At 39.1% G+C, this 19,212-nt stretch overlaps 1 protein-coding gene across 1 annotated transcript in view; it reads right to left on the reverse strand.

The window, feature by feature from the left end:
* Positions 1 to 949: 949 nt before the first annotated feature.
* Uchl3 (ubiquitin C-terminal hydrolase L3) overlaps positions 950 to 19,212 on the reverse strand; it is a 42,120-nt gene continuing 23,857 nt past the window's right edge. The window contains exons 7-9 of the mRNA XM_038310664.1: positions 6,444 to 6,519; positions 2,099 to 2,157; positions 950 to 1,171 (exon numbers count right to left, since the gene is read on the reverse strand). Coding sequence (XP_038166592.1) covers positions 1,088 to 1,171; positions 2,099 to 2,157; positions 6,444 to 6,519 — 219 coding nt within the window. The 3' untranslated portion in view covers positions 950 to 1,087. The remainder of the gene's footprint in view (positions 1,172 to 2,098; positions 2,158 to 6,443; positions 6,520 to 19,212) is intronic.

Below are 19,212 nucleotides of genomic sequence, written 5' to 3' on the forward strand. Positions count from 1 at the left end.
TTGGTAAATGCACATGCTTAAGAAGCCCCTCCCACGCAAAGATCTAAAACATTCCATCTCAGTAACCCTAGGCCTCAATCCAACTCTGTACACAATCTTCCACCTTTTCAGAGCCTTATACTTGTCCTTCAAAGCTTCCTAAAGCCATTCCTTCCTCAAAGCACGACTCTCAGTGAACTCCCTATTCTGTCTCTATTCTGAAGCTCTCTGCCCCAAATATTCATCTGTGGTTATCAGAATGATCTTTCAAAGTTATAAACCGAATCAACTCACTCTTTCCCACTCACAAGCCCCATGACTTACAGCACAATGGCAATAAGCCCAATGCCCTTTCCTGCAGCGTTCCTTCTCTGACCCCATTTCTTGCTACTTTCCTCACTTCCTCTGTGCAGGTCACATGATCCTTCTATCAGGTCCTATCATAATTTCAAGATGCTGCAATGATTATTTCCTGTTCCTGGCCATCCACTCTTCATAATGTTCTGTCACTCAGATCTCAGCTTTGGTCAGCTTTTCACAGAGGCTCCCTTGTCAAGAAGCTCTACAGACCGCTCAGTTACTCTCCAGCACAAACACTAACTGGCTGGCCTCTACCGCTGCTTTGTCTGTTCTTTATGTCTTTGGCTACCTATCTCTGATCACAAGAACAAATCTCCATGACTACGGCATCAGTCAACAGTGTTCACGGCTGCTAAGTCCTGTGGCTAGGACAGTTAGCATCTTGTCACAAGTAAACACTCAACAACTGTTTTCTACATAATAAGAAGCATATAAAACATAATGTACATTCACATTGGGGATAGAAAGTGTGCCTGCTGCCCTAATACAAGATCTTGAAATATCAAAGGCATAAGAAGGCTATTGTCAGTACTGCCACAAGATAAATGTAGTACAGGGAAAAAGAAAACAAAGAACTGACCTTTAAGTTGCAGCAAAAACCAACACAAAACACAGGTAATGTCAAAGTTTATTCACATAAAGTTTAATCAGTCAAGTTAGTGAAAATATCAAAAATTTTGAGTCAGTTATGGCAGCAGAAATGAAGTTTTGTTGCAGGTAACACACATTTGGCATTTCTGTCGAGAAGCTATGCTGCCGAGAGAGCAATTGCATTAAACCTTAACTCATCGGGGTCGCGCTCCATGAACTTCTTGCACACTTCTATGGCATCCTATGGGAGGAAAGTATAGGTTTTCAATTTGTAGATTCTTTATGTTTTTAATTACACTAATTTTATACTGAAGACTTCTTTTTTCAATCTGAATTGAAAACTAAAAATGTCAAAGAATAGAAATAAAATAAAATAAATAAAAACAACTAATTTGCTTAGCATAAAATACAGCAAATCCTGCTACCACCTTCCCCTGCCTGTTTCCAGGACTGAGGGTCAAATCCAGAATCTTGGCAAGCCCTCTCCTGAAGCCATGCTTCCTCTCCATTATCAGAGTCTCACCAAGTAGTTCTGGCTGATCTTAAACTCACTCTGCAGTCAGGCAGGTCAATTCCCATTCCTCTTTTCTAATTTTTCCAAGTAGCATAGTTATTAATCTATGAAACCCAGCTGATGAATACACTTCCTTGAGGTGACTTATGAAACCTTTTAACACATGAGGCATGGTAATACAGTCTTTAATCGTTGGTAGGCAGAACTCTGTGAGTTCAAGCCCAGCCTGGTCCACACAGCCAGTTTCCAGACTAGCCAGTGCTGTCTACATAATGAGACTCTGTCTCAGAACTCAACAAAATTCAAAAAACAACTTTTAACCTGAAAATTCCATAATTCCTTAATGCTAAGCTGCATAACTTGTTCCCATTAAAGAACTCTAAAATCGGGGATCAAGTCACAACTAATGTATCTTGGATTTAATAGAATATGACCTATAAATAAGCAACTCATTTTTATCTTTTCAAAGCTCAGTTTGCTCACGCAGAGCTCTGGTAGCCTCTTGCTTGCATAGTTTTAAGACTAATTCAAGATTTTGTGTGGGGATTTTCTAAAAAGATTAAGGACCAAGAGGCATCCACAAGAGAAAAAACAGTCGATATAGAGTCCAAAAGGTCAGAAAAGGCCAACGCGGAGCAGTCCTTTCCCTGTTACCTCTAACAGCGTCTCATCACTAGTTTTCCCGTGGTTGATTGGAAATGGTTTCCGTCCATCTGTGGAAGACAGACAAACAGGTCAATTATTCCTTGTTTTTACCAAAGAATATATCTTACCTTCCATTTCCTCTCTTACAGTGAATCAAGGAGAGGTACATAGTTTAAGTACTATATCTTAAAACAAGGATTTTCAAATATGTAACCTACAGCTTTAGCTTCCACCAAATATTAACAGTTAGTATATTTAAACCGTCACATTTCAAGTAGTTATGCGTTTGGAGTGACACCGACCCGGAACAGCAGCAGCTTCTTCATTTCAATAAGTACTTCACACGGCTGTACTTTCTTTCCTCAATGCGTTAGTGTGGCTTCTCTGGGTTACTGCTTGATGGTTCCCTGGTATTCACAGTACACATTTTAACTAGGGTGTGTCTATCTTCAAACAACAATTTTCATCTTTGTGTATAGGTCCCTCAAAAAAAGAATTCCCAATTGGCCTATAATAAATCTCCCCCCCGCCCCTGACACAGGGTTTTTCTGTGTAGCCCTGGCCATCCTAAAACTCACTAGCCATCCTGGAACTCAGTGATGTGCCTGCTGGATTAAAGGCACACACCTCCAATGCCCAGTGTCATTTTCACTCTTAAAGAGACAAACACTTTTTTAACTTCAAAAAACTAAGTAAGAATGGCATGATTTTGTGAATGAAAAAGCAACTACTGTGGCTTGAGTACTACTGATGAAAGTAACAATTCACAACCTAGAACTATATACTAAAATATTTACACAAATTCACCATCATCTTCAAAAGCTAGTACTTTTCAATATTATAAAAAAAAGTTCACAATGACAAAAGTCAATGCTAATCAAGTGAACTGATCCATATCCAAATCTATAACCTCCCACACAGTGAGATCTTGTTTCAAAAGCAAAAAATAAACACAATAGTAAAATAGTCTTATGACAGATGCTCATTTCTCAGTAGCCCCTCTGTCCTACTGCTGTAAGAGTAGATTATATGCGTTACAGCTGGACCCACACAACTATATCATTTTACTTTTTCATTTTTATGTAAAGGCAAAACAATGCAGGCTTTCCCTCCTTAACTAATAGTAATAAACTAATGTGTCTATTTCCCTGGATTGCATCATTTATATTCTAACATCTTATTAGACTCTAGTGAAGCAATAAACTCTCCTGAATAATGTTCTTTCATACACAGTTTAGAATAATGTAGAATTCTAATCAACCTTATTATGAGTAAATATTAAATAATTGCTCTTAAGATGTCAAAGAAAAGAAGCAAAATGAAGCTATACTATTTCATTCTAGCATCAGTTTAGAGCGAAGCTAAGCCTGGGGCTGAACAGCCAGCCTGCAGGTGAATTCGTTACTGGCGTTGTGAGGCACTGGGGCTGACCCAAGCGTACCACGTGCTAGGAAACGCTCACTGAGCTCTACCCTGGATCCTCTTCTAATCTGAGGTGGAAACTCACTTCCTTCACCAGACTGACCTTGGTACACTCTGTAACCCAGGTAAGACTTGAATTTATGATCCTCCCGCCTCAGCTTCCCCAGCAGGTAGGATCTCAGGCCTGCACCACCAGGTTTGGCTCTAATTTTATGTATTTGTTAAGGATGGTAAGGACTGGCTAGGCACAGTGACACACACCTTTAATCCCAACACTTGGGAGGTAGAGGCAGGTACATCTCTGTGAGTTTGAAGACAGCCAGGCTATATAGTTAGACCCTCTCTAAAAAGAAGAGAGGGGATAACATGATGAGATATTACATATTTATTATAGTCTCAAAAGATCTCCTGAAATAATATCTACTCATTGCTTATTAGTAAACACGGAATAATTATTAATCAGCATTGTAGTAGAAAAACCAGACTGATTCTAAGTAAACCAAGTGACAAAAGGTAACGTCGTCAAAAATGACAGAAATGGGCAATGGCCTTCTAATCCAAAGCCTGAGAAAGGATGTAGCCTCACTGCTGTTAAATTCTTGCCCCAAAACACATACATCATGAGGAAAGAGCAGACAGACCAGATCGAAGGAACACCTGTTCTAGCCTCTTAAAAATGTCAATGACACAAAAGGCAATAAAAGGTTGAAGAACTTTTGGGATTTAGTGAGACAAAGATACAGAAAGGGTAATAATCCTGGGCTGATTTCAGAACCGCTAAATGGCATTACTGTGATAAATGCATAGCCAGATCCTTAGGTAATAATGTATCAATGCTGATTTCAAATGGCAGCTGCAGAGAAAAGTATCTACCTCTTTTCAGGAAATACTCAAAAACCTATTAAAAGATACTACAGCATCGTGTCTGTAACATATTTTTTTGAATATTTATTATGTATACAATATTCTGTCTGTGTATATGCCTGCAGGCCAGAAGAGGGCACCAGACCCCATTACAGATGGTTGTGAGCCACCATGTGGTTGCTGGGAATTGAACTCAGGACCTTTGGAAGAACAGGCAATGCTCTTAACCTCTGAGCCATCTCTCCAGCCCCTGTAACATTTTTTCAAATGTTTTAGAAATACTAACAGGATCTGACAAACCTAGGATAAAGGTAAATGGGAGAATATACTATTCTAATTTCCATAAATATCCAAAACTATTCAAAATTACAATTTTTGAAGTTTACTTTTTAAAGGCAATAATTCATCAGTTAACATTTTTTACATCTGCTTATTCTGTCTACTTGGAATTTGTCACTGAACTCCAATATGCAAATTTATCCAGGAGTGATTCATCTTTAAATATACTAGGAACTTACTGAAGCCTTAAGGAAAAGAAATGGTAATTAAAAACCAGAAATAACTTGGTCCTTCTCATCAGTTAACCTGACAACTTAGGAAAGAGAAAATAAGCAAACTGCAATACACTGCCCGGTAGGAATCACCTCTGTCACCCGACAACCAGATGTCTTAAAAACAAGACGACACTGGGTGAGGAGCTCAGCGACAGACTGCTTGCCTAGCACATATGAGGCCCCAGGTGCAAGCCCAAGAACCACTTTAAATAACTGTTTTCTTAAAAATTGTATTCTCTTAATCTCTATTTTTATTCACAAATTCAGTATGTATTATTCAGCTTGCTCAACATTTTTTTTTAATTTGTTAAAACCATTAATGTCCAGCCTGGTCTACAAGAGCTAGCTCCAGGACAGGCTCTAGAAACTACAGGGAAACCCTGTCTCGAAAAAACAAAAAACAAAAAACAACAACAAAAAAAAACCATTAATGTCACTCACATTGGGTAACAGCCCACTTCTGTGGAAGGAATCAGCAACTACATATTTATTTCTTTTGCACCCACCCCAACTCTCTGCAACAGTTTCAAGACTGTGGCTTTCTTTACATTTCTACATTTCTTTAAATGCACTTTTAAAACTCTAATCTTAACAGGCCTCTAACATATACAGTTGTACATTTTTAAAATGCTAATGTGTGTGCACATGTGCATAACCACGTGCATACAGAGGCGGACAGAGGGCACAATATCCCTTGGAGCTGGAGTCATGGGAGGCTATGAGCTGCCTGATATAGGTGCTGGGGACCTGAACTTCTGGGCCACCTCTCCAGTCTGAGATTACCTTTGATGTATGTGTTTCCTTCTAACCAAATTGAGGGCTTTGGGCTTTTTTCTTTTTCTCGTGTGTTCTCTCTCTCTCTCTCTCTCTCTCTCTCTCTCTCTCTCTCTCTCTCTCTCTCTCTCTCTCTCTCTCTCTCTCTGTTGTTATTGTTGTTCATGAGACAGGGTTTCTCTGTATAGCCCTGGCTGTCCTGGAACTCACTCTGTAGACCAGGCTAGCCTCAAACTCCCAGAGATCTGCCTGCCCCTACCTCTGTCTCCCAAGTGCTTTGATTAAAGGCGTGTGCCACCACCTCCCAGCTGAGGAGTTTGTATTATTATTTTATTTTATATGAGTCTTTTGCTACTAAATGTCTGTGTACCACATGCATGCCTGGTGCCTGCGGAAGCCAGAAGAGGGTATGTCCCTTTTGACCACCATGGGGGTGATGGGGACTGGACTAGGAGCTCTAGAGGAGCCAGTGCTCTCCCTTCTCTCCAGCACAGCCCAGCCCCACGGAGTTTCACTACAACTCTCTCCTTCTCACTGCTCCTCTCCAAACAGCTCAGATGTTCCTGTTTTTCCTACCAGTTCTCTCATTTTCAATGCCAACATCACTTTGATAATCTCGGAGTATACATTATAGTCACTATTTCTCTAGAAATTTCAGTAAATAGAGTGAGAACAGTCCCTTTTACAACAAATAGAGCCTGGTCATTTCTCTCCCCAGGATAAATTAAAATAGTTCTTACCTAATTCATAGAGATGCCCATCTACATGAACTAACGCAATAAAATGAAGATCTACTTTCTCATCTATACTTGGTGCCTGGAATAGGAGGGAAAATATATTATGTACATTAGTAGCTAAGCAAATCAATCAAGTACAAATAAGTGTATATAAATAATATACAATGACAGAAGACAACATTTATCCAGTATAATTCAAGGCCAACTACTGATGGGATGCAGAGAATGGCCACGTGATGTTTGTGACACCATGTTCATCATCAACAGTAAAACACATCACTTAGTCTCACCCAATGTTTAACTTGGAATTCACACTGCCAGCATAAGATGCTATACATGTGCACAGCATATGGACAATGTATAGTGCTCACTGAAATGAATGACTGAACTGATTTAAACTTCAAAATATAAATATTAAGACATTTTTCTTAAGTCTTGAAGTTAGAAACTCTTTTGAAGTTAAATTTTAGGACACCAGAAAGTGAGCTGTCTGTTGTATGAACTTAAAAATCTCATGCTTTGAACAATGCAGTGTAAACAATCATTCTAGATTCAGGAAGCTTTTAAATGAATAGATGAAGGAAATAGTCCTAATGATTACAAATGGAGAAAAGAAAAACTAACACACAATAAACTGTAACCTGTATTTCTTTCTTTTCTTTAACTCTTAATAAACAACTTGCTATTTAAACTATCCCTCCATTTCCTTAGCTTAACAAACTCGAGTTACACAAGCAATATTCACATTTGAATTCACTTAGGTAAAGTTAATATACAAACTGGCATTTTATGATATGTATTAAATATATTAGCTATTTACCAAATCTAAATAAGCTGAAGTGCAATCACAGCTAAATACATGTGAACTTCAATTGCATGAAGCAAAAATTTCCAAGTAGCTTAAATCAAATTTTGTTTTACATTACCTATTTTAAGTAACACAGTATTTTATAACCCAAAGGCTGTTATTTTCACCTTCAAATAACTATATATCTTTCAATAGTTTAATGTAAATACTTTTGATGCAGAAATTAAAGTTGCAGAGCAACTATTACTTTTTATTCATTGCTACTTTACTTCGTAAGGCATACAGAATGCCTCTAAGTGTTTACTGACATGATGACTTCATCTTATTCTTCTGAAATTATTTCCCTTGAGCTTTGAATGAAAAAGTTTTCAGACACTGATATGCAAACTAATTCTCATTCATTTTAGTCCAGAACTAAAGAAATTCACAGTCAGTATAAATCAAAACTTCATAGTTTTACCACCGCCCATTACTGTACTCTAATGACAGGGAACTGCCATTACGTTTGGAGACAGTCTATTCCACCAATTTGCCAGTTTTGTAGACTCATGTTTCTTTTTTTTTAAAGGTTTATTTATTTATTATGTATACAACATTCCTTCCATGTATGTCTGAAGGCCAGAAGAGGGCACCAGACCTCATTACAAATGGTTGTGAGCCACCATGTAAGTACTGTGAATTGAACCCCAGTTCTTTGAAACTGAAACATGTGTTCTTAACCAGTGAGCCATTTCTCCAGCCCCATGCCCTTGAAGTTTAAATGCGAGTGTGAAAATATCTGTGATATGTTAAACACTATATAAACCTTACATATTGTTATAATATTAATACACCATCACAACTGTAAGGAAGTATCAAATCTAATGAAGCAAAATTATGTGCAATGTCCCTTTTTAAGTAAAAGTGAACATTAAAATCCAAATCTCAAGCCAGGAGTGCTGGCACAGGCCTATAATTGCTGCAATTAACAAGCTAAGGCTGGAGATGAAGACTTTTTGAGGCTAGTCTGAGCAAAACAGCAAGATCCTGTCTTAAAACAAAAAGCAGTAGGAAAAGCCTTCCAACTCGTCATAATAGGTAAATGTTTCAACTTTCCTGAAAACCTCATTATTTCTGGTAAGCTTTATCCTTTGACCATTTCCATTAGTCTGAGAGTCTAAGGTCTGTAATCATTCAACTGCCTAACAAGTATTCCAGGAAACCCAAGAGTAAGCAAGCAGAAAATTCCAGCATGTCTTCCTGTTTAAAAATAGTCAGCAAATAACTATGGCACATATGAAAAACTGAAGCTATAGATTGGTAAGGCTTGCCTACTTTTTTCTATCTTCTAAATCCTCAATTTAGAAGGTTTCTCATTAATCCCAAAGAATTAAAAAGTGATATAGATAATCAATGCATTCATTAATTACTAAATATAAATTTCACATCAGAAAAAGGTTTAAGGGTATAATCATAGGGCACTTCATCTATACCAGGCACTGATGGAATGCTGTATTTGTATTGGTCAATTAATCAAACAACTCCAGTCAGGTAGCTTTCTATGCCCGTATGCATCTTCCACTCAAGAACACAGAGTAGAAAGGTCTTAAGCAACACACTTGAATGGCTAGCACATGACGGTCCCTGGACGACCCATGCAGGGCAGCTCCAGACCATGTTCTTAAGCACTAAGCATGCTATGGAAACACTTACAAAGTGATACGGCAATGAAATTAATATGCAGCAACAAACAACACACAAAAACATAAAACTGCAAATGCTAAATAACATGCTCATTTATGCTTATAACTTTTAAATACAGAAGAAATTATTCATACATAGAATTAAGTGAACTGTTCCCCGGTCACAATGCATTAGACTGTACTCTGTTCTAATTCACCTTTATCTCTCACTGTGTCAACAGTGCATAGTACAGCGAAGAAGCACAAATATCAAATGGATGAATAAATAAAAATGACAAATGAATGCTGTAATCTGGTTAGGAAAGGAGGGAGAAAAAGGGAGGGGGAAGATAAAGAGAAAGAGAGATGAAGAGGGAGAAAGAGGGAGAGGGAGGGAGGGAGGGGGAAGATAAAGATAAAGAGAGATGAAGAGGGAGAAAGAGGGAGAGAGAGGTGGGGGGAAGAATAAGCAGTCTGTTGATATTCAGCACAAATGTAAACTATGTGATGTGTGATGACCACACTGATATTCGGTGGAAGCAAAGGATAAAGAAAACTGCTGGCGTGATAGTCTGAAGATAGCTTTAAAAGGGTAAATGAAGGGGGAAGAAAGGATATTTGGCATTTAGCTGCTTTTAAGTGCTACAATGTATGCATATTTTGACTTCCTCTTGCTTCAAATGCTGCAATGAGTTATAGAAATAACAAGTTTCTATGATGCTTGGCACACACCAAAGCTTTCAGACACCGCATTTCTAGGTGGGCTCTGTCAAACCACAGCCATTGCCTTCAGTAGCTTACAACATCACAAAGACAAGAGCTTGGTTGTTTCATTCTGTAGTTTATTTTAATGTCTGAGAACTACTGGAATTCTATCACTTTGGATATTTAAGGCCTTATGTATATGCATATCATAATAGTTGGCTGATACTTTTAGATTACGAGAGAAGTAAAATTTGTAGGACACCTATATTAATACACAAGGAGCAAATCTCCATCTCTTACTTGGAAAAGATCTTTTCAAACTGAGTTGGCAGGAAAGATTGGATCAAGATTAAACCAAGTACCTGAGCCACATCAAGGAGTAAAATAGCTTAGATGCAACACGCTACACCATGGAGAATTTAGATTGAGAACAAAGTAAAGTGATCCAAAGCATAGCAAAAGACTAGTCATGCTCAGAAATATGAAAAAATAATAAAGGAATAGATGGCAAGAACTCAGAGGGTACATAGCATTTGTTGACCTAACTTACCTAAGTGAAATCAGAAAGCCGAAGGGTAAGGAAACAGGCACTGGCTTTAACAATTCATAGGAACTTAGTGTTCTGACAATGCCAATCAGTATTCATCAACAGGCACGAACCCTTACATTCACAGGATATGGAGCGGAAAGATGGATGTTCACCAAGCAAGTCTGCAAGTCAAGCAAGACTGCAGAGCATGGAGGTTTGCTTGCAATCTTATTGTAGTAGAAAAAGCTAATGGTTGAGTGAACCAAGAGAAAAGCACTTTAAAGACTGAAGACGTTTAAGGAAAAACAAACACACAAACAAAAAGACTGCCCTTGTCACTGGGAGAAGAGATGGAAGATTGACTACACTTACAACAGAATGGAGACCCAAAGATGGTAGGCGTAAGAAGGGTCGCCAGCGACGAAGACGGAGAGATGGACTGGTAGCCTTTGCAGGGCCTACATGGTTACGTTTGACCCAGGGCAGGGATGCATGGTGACACAATGATGAGGCCTTCGCTCTGCAGTGGCTAGAATGAGGCTGTGATGAGGATGGCGAGGAGGACTACATAATTAAAAGAGAGAATACTTTACTTAGACCACGTTACTGGGTTGATCATTTATCCTTAAAAGCAACGTATGGTCATACTTGTATTCATATGGTCGAGTACTTTTAATAATTGTATTCTATTAAAGGATCATGTATGAATGTTGCTTAAAGTGGGTAAAGTGGGAATTTATAATAAGCACAAGGTTGTTACATAACTTTTTAAGTGCACATCTGAAAATTTACATATCCTCATTTTCATTGCACAGACTCATAAAACTAAAGATTTAAAAGCCACTAAAGTAGTATCACTATATATATACACATATATATGGCTTTAAAAATGTAACACAAAATTCATGAAACATAGACAAGTCACATAAAGAACAAAAGTAGAAAGAAAACCGAACCATAATAGGCATTGGTAAAAACAATTATTTAGAGAGTATAAACTCGAATGAGAAGGAATAAACCCTAAAAATTATAAACAAGAGTAAAGCTAACCCCTCTGAAGGTGACGGCCTCAATCATTTGACAACCTCGTTATTAGCTGACCAGTTACAAGGAAGGCATTATAGCCTCATCCCATCTTGTAAGTCAACAGTAACATTATACAAAATGTGCACCCCTTACTTTACGTCAGATACTCTTTGACGCGCTACATATCTATAGTTCATAGTCTCCCAGTAGCCTATGGGATCATTACAACTATATTCATATCTTACAGTCAGAGAAAGCAGAGCGCAAGTGGGGGAAGTGGCAGAACCTCAGTCCTGCTGGCAGCACGCTGAAGGACTGTAGCTAAACCCAAGAGATGAGATCTACAGCTCAGTGGTCTGGGTCACCAGCACAGGGCCTACGTGGCCAAGAGAAAGGCTCTGGTGCCAGCTTTTATTACAGTTATAGTGAGCAGGTGTTAACTGTCTTAAGATAGATACTGGGGGATAACTTCCCAAATGCTGTCGTTCCACAAAATATACGTAGAGGATGTAAAAAGTGACTTATCAGTGGTAATCCAGTTAGCTTTAAATTGTCACTTTCAACAGATGCAAGTGTTCGTGATTTATGTCTAATCCGACAAAGCCATCACCAGTCTAACTACAGTGAGAAGAAATAAAAAGGACAGAGTCGTCATTTCTTTGGTGAAAACATATTACAGCAGCTATGGCATTAGGAAAGTGACCTTAGCTTGAAATGATCTCCAAAACTCTTCAGACCCTTAACAATCTATGATCTTTGCTGGTATTCGTGATCTATGTGAGCTACACACTAGCCTAGAATAAAACAGTCATTTTTTGTGGTTTAAGAAAAGTTCATCTTATCAGTTAGCATTTATAATATTAACCATCCACCAGAAATATATAAAAGAATTCTATACTTGACTCCATATGGGAATAAAGGTGAACATAATAGTGTCTGCTCTCATTGACTGATGTATTCAATCTGAGTTTATTCAAATGAGAGGCAAAGGGAAGAAGAGAAAAGGCAAATTAGTGGAAGGGGGGAAATGGAGTAAAGACTGAGACAGAGGGACGGACTAAAGAGTAGTAGAGAAGGACCAAGAACCATCCCAGAGTTACACAGCGACATAATGGCGGGAGGCTGTAGACATGAAATGGAAAAAGGTATTCTGCCAAGAATTCACAGTGAAAAACACACAACAAATAGGGACAAGCAGAACATATTCAAGAATAGGTCCGGGAATTGATTTTTACCTTTCAATCTAACAGGTTAAGTGTTATTTTTCCATGATGCTGGTGAAAGACATGGGATTTCTAGGTTAGATATAATTGTACTATTCATAGCACAAGGGGGATTCACAGTCTATGTGCAGTCACAGGAGGACATAAAGAGGACCAAGAAGGATGCTGCATACGCAGGAGGCTGCATGGCAAGAGAGGAATGCTAAGTTGGAGGACGCTGCTGTTCCGCAGCAGGCAGTAGGCAAAGAAGCACTCTGTCCTAGAGGGTGGCACACTCTCATTCCTTTAAGCTGCTGACTACATGCACACCTTTAGGTATTAGTGGCTTCACTCCTACATTTTCTAAAACAATTTTAGAGCGTTTGTTTCTGTGACTTCATATTTACCAAGTTACAAGAATACAAATGGTAGAGGAAAATCCAGATAGGCCTTTGATGCTCCACATGCTTTATCATTTGTACTTAGCACTGTCTTCCAGCATAACTTTTCTTCCTGAGACTAGCTGAGAGCAAATAACACCCATTTATTGGTATGGTAGGCCAGTATTTTCACCCATAACACAAACGTCTCTTTATATTCATGAAGGAATGGCTCCAGAAATGCTGGTATAGAAAACTCCGTGGATACTCAAATCTCTAATGTAAAATCTTGTAACAGTGCTTCCATACAACCTGCATGCATCTTCACACATACTACCTCAATTACTTCTTACAACACCCCAAACAATACCAACAACCCATGGAAAGTTATTGTACTGTACCATTTAGAGAATAATGACACAAATGTCTGCAGATCTTTAGTGCACGCACTTCGGGGGAGACTCAAAACAGGGTTTCACTGTGTAGCCCTGCCTGTTATTAAACTCACAGAGATCCACCTACCTCTGCCTCCCAAGAGCAGGGATTAAAGTCATGCACCACCACTACCTGGCAACAGGCACACTTTTAATGTATGTTTTTGTTAATTGTGCACGTGACTGTGTGTTATGCACAAGCTCAGGCACAAGGCTGCAGATACCTCTGGAGGTCAGAAGGCGGCATCAGATCTCTTGGAATTGGAGTTAATGCTTGGTTGTGAGACATCTGAATTGGGTTCTGGGAGCCAAACTTAGGTCCTCTGGAAGAGTAGTACACTCTCTTAACCCCCAAATCATCTCTTTAGCTCTGAGGCACATATTTTTAAAATTATTTTTAATCTACAGTTGATTGAAACTACACAATAGATACGATGAATACAGAAGGTCAACTAAGTATAAATCAAGAAAACCTCTCACAGTCATAATGCAATTATCACCCATGCTTCTATACTAGCACAATACTTCTGTCTAATCTCCAACTCACATGTTAATTTTATTGTCTTCCAAGGTCTGCTGGAGGCTGGGCAGAGGGGCACAGACCTGCAGTCCCAGTGAGGGAGGCTGCCGCAGGAGGATCACTTGAGTTCAGACGTTCTGGGTGTCAGTGTGCTATGCTGATAGGATGTCCACACTACATTTGGGATCGATATGGTCACTTCCCCAGACTGAAGCACCACCAGCTTCTCTAAGGAGGGTCAGAAATGGAACAGACAGGGACTAACATGGAATTCATAATTTATCATGGTTCTTTAGAAATCATTTAATCTGTAACATTTCCAGCAGTCTTTGTCTTTACAACATGCTAACATTTTCTAAATATGTATATTTAGAAAATATTATATATTTAATTTTATATTGTGTGTGTCTCTATATGAGTGTACACGGCACGTGCTTCCTACAGGTATCAGAAGGATTTGGATGCCTGGAGCAAGAGTTAGAGGTGGGTACTGGGAACCAAAACTGACTCCTTTCAAAGAATGGTAAACACTCTTAGCCACAGGGCCATCATCTCTCCAGTCCCTTTCCTGTATTTTAATTGTCATCTTAAATTTCTGTGCATTTTATTTAAAATGACCCTCTTGTAAACATCATATACATGAATCATGTTTTTCTTTCTTTTTTTGGTTAACTCAGTGTATTTATAAAATGAATACTCCTACCAAAATACTTTTTTACTAGAAAAAATAAATATAACAGACATGGATCTACTCAAAGTACACATTTACTTTGATAGACTTCAGTGTAGGACAGTTCTTGACAAGCACATTTGCCCTTAGTCCCCTACAGCCAATCAGCTTCCAAGCCAATGGTTTATCATTTTTAACAGATTTTATAGCGTTGATATCTAGCGCACTCTACATCATCTTCAGCCAAGCTCTGAGCACTTGACAGTTCTCTGACTAATGGCTGGAAGCTTGCTCAGACGCATCTGGAACTCTGGTGGTGGAAGAGTCTGCTGTAACACTTGTAGCAACTCTGAGGCTGTCCCACCAAGTCATGGTTTTCAACCAAGATGATAATCTTTCTTCCAATTTACATGTCTACATTTAAATGACGTACATTTTATTAACTGCATGTCGTTTTCCCTGAGGTTGGATTATAAACTATATTGTTAATTCTGTTTTCTCCATTTATTCTTTGTTCCATTGTGCCTTTAAAAATTATTTTCGTTCTCGATTCTACTTCTCTTTACTATAGGTATGCTTATAATTTAAAAAAACTATTTTAGCAACTGTCTTAGAATTTACTGTTAAATTTCTTTAGTCAGGGTGTTCTTTTGTTGTTATTGCTATATGGTTTTTCAAGACAGGGTTTCTCTGTGTAGCCCTGGCTGTCCTGGAACTTGCTCTGTAGACCATACTGGACTCTAACTCAGAGACTCACCTGTCTCTGCCTCCCGGGTGCTGGGACTAAAGGCATGGGCCACCACCATCCGGGTGCTGTGTTTTTCAAATAAAAACACACAACTTTATCCACACTATTAGAACATCACAGCAGTATTATCGAAATATTTTCTTCCATTCTTTGTATTATCATCAAATATTTTTACATATGGTATAGACTTCCAATATGTAGTTACTGTTTATTTAGACAACTTATTCTTCATTTTTGCTTTTGGAGATAAGGTCTCACAATAAAGCCCAAGTTTGCTTCACACTTGAGATGCTCCTGTCTCAGCCTCCTGGGATACAGGTGAGTGCCACTGTGCCTGGCTACACAATTACATTTTAGTTCAATTAAAATAAAAAAAAATGTAGCTGGAAAGATGGCTCAGGTGTTAATACCTACTACTCTTGCTCAATTCCCAGCACCCACATCAGACAGTTCACAACCAGCTGTGATTCTAGCTCCAGTGGGACCTGATGCCTTGGTTACTGCAGGGAGCTGCACCCATGTGTGCATACGTGTGTACACATACGCACTCACACACACACACACACACAGAGTTAAAAATAAAAATAAATTTTTAAAATTACATTTTAATTACCTTTCCTTGTCCCATCTCCAGTACTTGCCAATTTCTGCATAGGTCCAATTCTCCTGCTATCACAATGCTTCTGCATGGAGGAATTCTTTTCTATTTCTTACGGTGGAAACAAACTGAGAATGAGTTCTCTTCAGTTTTGTTTGTTATAAAAGTTTGTTCTCCTTTTCAAAAGGCTTTTTTTTTTCACTGAATTCTTCCAGTACTTTAAAAAATAGTAGTTTATTTTGTCATAACAAATAATTTCTGAGGAGAAATCTGCCATAATTCTTAGCTTATTGGTATCTAATATACCTCTTGCTTCTGGGTCTTCTAAGTAGCTTGAACATTTTTTACTTTTGTTTTCTTAAATATGAATATTTGATATCTGGGAGAGTAGCTGATGACAGGAATATTTATTCTACAGTATCTCTAAAGTACTTGAAGATGTGGTTTGATGTCTTTATTTTTGAAAAAACAGGCAAGCACTGATTCTTCTGATGTTTTCTACCCAAACCCATCACCTCCTTACTGCCTCCCTCTTACCTCTCTGCCTTTACCCAGGACTCCACTTCTACATCTTAACCATTTGAGAATGCCAACGGCTCCAAGACAGCCTGTCTTTTTCCTGTCCAACAGACTTTGCTTTCTCTTTGTAGGTAAAGGCACTTACGCAATGTTTGGAGATTTGTCATAAAGTTCACTGGACCTTGCATGTGTGCCACGATGCGCATGTGGAGGACTGAAGACAGCCGCGGTCACTGATCCGCATCTTTTGCCTAAGGCAGCCTCTTTTGTTATTTTTCTGTTCCACAGACCAGTTAGGGGCTCATGAGCTCTGGGAGAGTCTCCTGCGTCTGACTCCCATCTCACCACTGGTGCACTGGGATTAGACTCATGATGCAGACCTGGCTTTCCTGTGGGTTCTGCAGTGCTCAGGCCCACCGAGCAAGCACTTTTACCCACTGAGCTACCCATCTCCCCAGCCCAAATGCAATAGTTTTGTTTTTTCCTCAGTTTTTCTGATTCTACCGGAAAGTTGTTAAAGGCATTCTTCACCTCTGATCCTGAGTTTTGATACTAATATGTCCATTTAATTCTTTCTCATAGCGTTCAACTCTGCTATCAATCTCCGTCTGATGATACATGTTGCCCATCTTGTCCACTTGAGCCTTGAATAGCATTAGTACATTCTTTAATCGTTCTAACACCTACACTTATCTGAGCTTCATTCTGTTCATTCATTTTTCTCCTGACAGAGTGTTGATGTTCGTTCTTTTTTTCTTTTGCTATTTTTGATTATAAGTCAGACATCTTGTATACTATGACAGAGACAGAGATAAATGGCATATACATTTAGGAACAAGCCTGGCCCATCAAGATGTCAGTGCTGAGGGAAGAGTCTTCTAACCCATCGAGAGGCTGAGCTGTCCAGTTTTGTTTTCAGTCTAGTTACTCTCAGTACAACAGTAGTTAAAATTCCACATTCGCACCATGCTGAGACTGAGTACTGCGTTACTGGAATCTTTCTCTTTCTACTCTTGCTCCATGAAAAGCTTTAGGTTCTGCCCAGAGACTGAGGTCTTTCTTCATGCGCCTCACTCAAGTGCTTTCTTGTCTAACAGCAATGATGTAAAGTCTTTTTTTGTTCTTGTACAACATCTGTCATCGGCAGCTCCTTAGTTCCTGTCCATCAAGCACAGGACTTTTCCAAGAAGTCCCCAAGTAGTAGAGGATCTCTCACAGAGATCCCAGAAGGAGTTTTTTGTTCAGGGTCTTTACATTTTGTTCTCCAGAAGACAAGAGTCCTATACTGTCTTTCCTCAGAGGCCACCATTCCCCTCCTCAGCACCTTCACCTGAGCCTCTTTCTTGTCTTGTCCGCTTGCAGTTAAACTTTGGAGTACCCTGTGAGATCTGTGGAGAGTGGGTGTGACTCCTCCCTTCGAAGCTGCTCACAGGGACTCTATAGTCTCATAACAGCCTACAGCAGTTTGCCTTTCAAATTCTGCTAAAAATTATAGCTCTTTTGTTTTTATAAAAGGTGATAATTCTCTTGTGTTCCTTTCTCATCAGTCATGTTTAGGATGCCTATCTATCTCAGTATTTCCACAGCACTTTCCAATGCAACATGCTAGTCTTTAAATTAGACTGTCACAGGGATGCTGCACCTTGAAGACATTGCACTTTCAGGGGCCCCTAGTTTTCTACAACTATAAACGACGTTTTTTTTTTTTTTTTTTCTTTTTCGAGACAGGGTTTCTCTGTGGCTTTGGAGCCTGTCCTAGAACTAGCTCTTGTAGACCAGGCTGGTCTCGAACTCACAAATCCGCCTGCCTCTGCCTCCCGAGTGCTAGGATTAAAGGTGTGCACCACCACCGCCCAGCTATAAACGACGTTTTAATGGATGTACTCACACAAATATCTCTATACACTGCTCAGGCAACAGTAGCCACAGCTAACATTCAATACCTCATACCAGGTGTCCTAAAATATGAAGGATATGGATTCCCACAACAATCCCGCAAACAGAAATTACGATTATTTCTAAACATGAAGATACAGGTTTTTGCCCAAACATTGTCATAATAGCTATGTGTGACTTTAGCTCTTTCTACACGTATTTTCCAGTGTCAGCATATGTGACAGAGGAAAGAGTGGGAAAAAATCATAATCACAGCTCAATATGTTTCAAATACTAAGAATTCTTTATTTGTATGTGTGACTAATTTTCTACAGCATTAAAATTTGTAAATTATTATACTGTCTTGTTTCCCATAATGTAACAATAGGTTAAGCTGCCCTTATCCAAAATTGTTTCCAATTTAGGAGCTGTTGAAATTATACCTGATTAGCCCACATTTCAGATTCTGAACTTGGATTAGGGATGTTCAATGTGTATTTAAATGCTTCCTAGACAGTGAAGCTATTATTATTCAGGGTCTTGCTGTTTCTATGCCAGCCTTAAGTGTTTAATAAGTAACGTTTGCTTTGTTTTGTTTTGTTTTTCAAGACAGGGTTTCTCTGTGTTTCAGGGTTTCCAGCTGTCCTGGAACTCGCTCTGTAGACCAGGTTGGCCTTGAATTCAGGGCTCCTGTCTCTGTCACCCGAGTGCTAGGATTAGCAATAGTGGAGAGGGTGCCTGAACTGGCCTTCTCCTATAATCAGACTGGTGACTACCCTAATTGTCATCATAGAACTTCCATCCAGTAACTTACGGGAGCAGACGCAGAGACAGATACTCTCGCCACACTCTGCTCCAGACTCTTGTGGCGCTCTTTGATACTACTACCCTCCAAGTCTTGTCAAAATAAGGAAAACAGGTTATGGAAAGTAAAGTAAAATTTTAAAATGAGCAGAAAATTAGTTTCAAGTTTTAAAAAGAACATATTTTAATTTTAGCATGTGTGTGTCTGCATGTGAGTACGGTACTCGAGGAGGCCAGAGGAAGGTTTCAGGTATGCTGGAGCTGGGGCTGCCCACAGGTCGTACGCCACCTGA

This window comes from Arvicola amphibius, chromosome 13 (genome assembly GCF_903992535.2).
Source record: "Arvicola amphibius chromosome 13, mArvAmp1.2, whole genome shotgun sequence".
NCBI classification, from domain to species: Eukaryota; Metazoa; Chordata; class Mammalia; order Rodentia; family Cricetidae; genus Arvicola; species Arvicola amphibius.